The sequence below is a fragment of the Lynx canadensis genome, chromosome B2 (genome assembly GCF_007474595.2).
Source record: "Lynx canadensis isolate LIC74 chromosome B2, mLynCan4.pri.v2, whole genome shotgun sequence".
In the NCBI taxonomy this organism is placed as follows: domain Eukaryota; kingdom Metazoa; phylum Chordata; class Mammalia; order Carnivora; family Felidae; genus Lynx; species Lynx canadensis.
In genome coordinates this window covers 3,690,256-3,691,011 of record NC_044307.1, presented here as the reverse complement: position 1 = coordinate 3,691,011, position 756 = coordinate 3,690,256, and the positions used below count along the sequence as shown (strand labels likewise).

Here is a 756-nt window from a genome sequence, read left to right as displayed (position 1 = left end):
CTGACTACTGTCTCTTTGGCAATTCAAAACACAAGGGAGAGCTTCTACTTTCTAAAATTAATCACCAAAGTAATCTGGATGTTCATAAAGTAGTCTGAACTTGTTACCAAATAGGTTAAGAAGGCTGCCTGAATGGGGAAACTACTCTCAGGAATACGTCCAATGGGACCGTAGAGCTGGAGCCAATCATGTGCAGGCAGGTCACACGACGAGTCAGCGAATCACAGGCCGCGAAACGCATTCCTCATTTGCATACCGCTGACTACAAATAGGCGGGATCCTGGCGCGGACTCCATTTTCTCTTCACTCGGAAGAAAGCGGAGTTGAGATGCCTGAGCCCGCGAAGTCCGCTCCCGCCCCGAAGAAGGGCTCGAAGAAGGCGGTGACCAAGGCGCAGAAGAAGGACGGCAAGAAGCGCAAGCGCAGCCGCAAGGAGAGCTACTCGGTGTACGTGTACAAGGTGCTGAAGCAGGTGCACCCCGACACCGGCATCTCGTCCAAGGCCATGGGCATCATGAACTCGTTCGTCAACGACATCTTCGAGCGCATCGCGGGCGAGGCGTCGCGCCTGGCGCATTACAACAAGCGCTCGACCATCACGTCCCGGGAGATCCAGACGGCCGTGCGCCTGCTGCTGCCCGGGGAGCTGGCCAAGCACGCCGTGTCCGAGGGCACCAAGGCCGTCACCAAGTACACCAGCTCCAAGTGAGTGCCGGGAGGCACGATCCAACCCAAAGGCTCTTTTCAGAGCCACAG

General features: G+C 56.5%; 1 protein-coding gene across 1 annotated transcript; it reads left to right on the top strand.

Annotated features, from left to right (window-relative positions):
- The first annotated feature begins 314 nt into the window (after positions 1-314).
- LOC115514820 (histone H2B type 1-C/E/F/G/I) lies at positions 315-756 on the top strand. Its single transcript, XM_032593097.1, has one exon. The coding sequence runs from the start codon at positions 329-331 to the stop codon at positions 707-709; it is 381 nt and encodes a 126-aa protein (XP_032448988.1). The 5' UTR covers positions 315-328; the 3' UTR covers positions 710-756.

Coding starts and splice junctions, on each gene's coding strand:
- LOC115514820 (XM_032593097.1), top strand. CDS start 329: ATGCCTGAGCCCGCGAAGTCCGCTCCCGCCCCGAAGAAGGGCTCGAAG.